This window comes from Austrofundulus limnaeus, unplaced genomic scaffold, assembly GCF_001266775.1.
Source record: "Austrofundulus limnaeus strain Quisiro unplaced genomic scaffold, Austrofundulus_limnaeus-1.0 Scaffold672, whole genome shotgun sequence".
NCBI lineage: Eukaryota > Metazoa > Chordata > Actinopteri > Cyprinodontiformes > Rivulidae > Austrofundulus > Austrofundulus limnaeus.
This window is the reverse complement of record NW_013953074.1, coordinates 165,886-167,939: the sequence shown is the minus strand read 5'-3', so window position 1 is coordinate 167,939 and position 2,054 is coordinate 165,886. Positions and strand designations below refer to the sequence as shown.

Below are 2,054 nucleotides of genomic sequence, written 5' to 3'. Positions count from 1 at the left end.
ATTAATACAAGATCGATTTTTGTTGTTTCAGTAGATCCGGTATAGGAAGGGGTGGGATTTCGAGTGTTTGTGTTTTTGTTAGTTTGTTTTTTGTTGTGGATTATGTTTAAAAATAATAAAAAAGACTTTGAAAAAGAAATGACCAAAGACAACTAATTAAAATTGGATGATTCCAACTTTTATCACTGGATCAAATTAAATCCAAACCTAAACTGTGACACAAGAATGTTCAGAGTTTAGTTTAAAATCTTCAGATCTTAAAATCGTTCTACGTCATAGATGATGTTCAGAGTAAAACGTGTGATGACAGAACAACATGTGACACAGACTCACCCACAATCCAACGCTGTTCCTCGGATCAGAATTAACCACCTTCACGTCCTCCCACAGGATTCGTTCTGGGCCCCAGTACAGGATCTGTCCACGGGTTTTGATTGCAAACACCAGCAGGATGATGAGGGCAACACACACCAGGAAACCCAGGACGATGGCTATGGCCTGCAGGAACAACACAGTTCGGGTCAAACAACACCTCACTGACGTTTGACAAACCTCAAACTGCAAACTGATGAGTCCTGAGGAAACAGAAGCATCATTATGAAGACAGATAAATTTGTTTATCTTTGACCTCCAACAGTTTTATTTGCATGTTACAGAACATGTAAGTCTGCAGGGAAAACAGGAAGTAGTGACTAAAAAAGTGTTAAAAATAAAAATCTCTAACATCTCTGACCCTCCAGCACAGATCTCACCAATAATATCTGCTCAGCCGGCCCTTAAAGCCAGAATTACATCATTTATTATTAATAACAGTCAGAACTAAAGCAACAGTAATCCTTGAAGGAACGTGTGTCACCTGCCACCCTTCATCCAGAGTTAGAGCCATTTAATCTAACTGGAAAGATAATGTTACCTCACGTTTTAAAATTATTGTTTTTCAGTGAAACTCATGGATGGTACCGGGTCTCAAGGCTCTTTGGGTGACTGAAAGCAATCAAACACCTGTCTACCAGGTGAGCCCAGGTAAAGGAAACGACAACGAGGTATGAAAACACTGGATGTTTGTGATGGCTGCTGTGTGAAGAGAGCTGAGGCTGATTCAGAACAGACAGGTCCATCCAGGCGGAGGCGATCTGAGGAATCCTGTCAGACACATTCATCACATTCCCAGATTTGCAGCCCTGGATGGTAGGTGRATGGCCACCATGCCCTAACAAGACTATGCAGTCAGCAAGGAGTGGGGGAGGGGAGGACAGTCATGGTCTGGGCCAGAATCATGTGAAGTGAGCTCCTTTAAATTGCCTGTGACATCAAATTTTTGTAATAAATATGAACGCGTTTTTGGAAACATTGATGATATTACAAAAACCAAACAAAAAGCACACTGCTGAGATGAGCAGTTGAGATATTTTCAYGTACAGGGCCCCGAGACAACGTATGTTGTGACTTGGCACTATATAAATAAACTGAATTGAATTGAAGTAACAGGAAGTGATGTCAAAGGGGTATTTCTGCATGTAAACAGAGCATTGCTACAACAGACTGTAGAGAAGAATCTGATGTTTGAATAGATTATTTTAAGTCAATCAGAGAGAAGAAGAAGAGTCAGAGTTTACAGTGTTTCAATCATAGACTTTAATATCACTAGACTGAGCCCCGCCCACATCATACACTGGTAGTGTCTGTGACAGCATGGAGGAGCAGAAACAGTTACACCTGTTCTTGTGTTTTTAAGCCCAGTAAGCTGTGGCAGAAAACTTGGACCAGGTTGACTTCAAGATGTAGAAATAATACAGATTTTTTACAAGTGAGTAACAGAAAGTATTATGGTTCATCAGTGGAACATTTGGTTTTAAAGACTACATGTCTTAATGAGGAGTTGAGTCTAAAGTCACACTCAGGTGGTGCCTGCCATGTTCTCATGTTTGCTCAGGTAATAACTTTAAATGAAAACTAAACATGAATGGAGACAATGTTAGGATAAAAAGAAACCAGTGTTTGTATTTGAGGCACAAAGTGATTCTTCATTGTTCCTATAAAGTTCTGGGGTCGGA

The 2,054-nt window shown here is 40.2% G+C and overlaps 1 protein-coding gene across 1 annotated transcript in view; it reads right to left on the bottom strand.

The window, feature by feature from the left end:
* oclnb (occludin b) overlaps positions 1–2,054 on the bottom strand; it is a gene marked incomplete at its 5' end in the record, with an annotated part of 25,477 nt that overhangs the window by 10,364 nt on the left and 13,059 nt on the right. Inside the window, 1 exon segment of the mRNA XM_014027678.1 lies at positions 334–498. Within this exon segment, the coding sequence (XP_013883132.1) occupies positions 334–498 (165 nt within the window).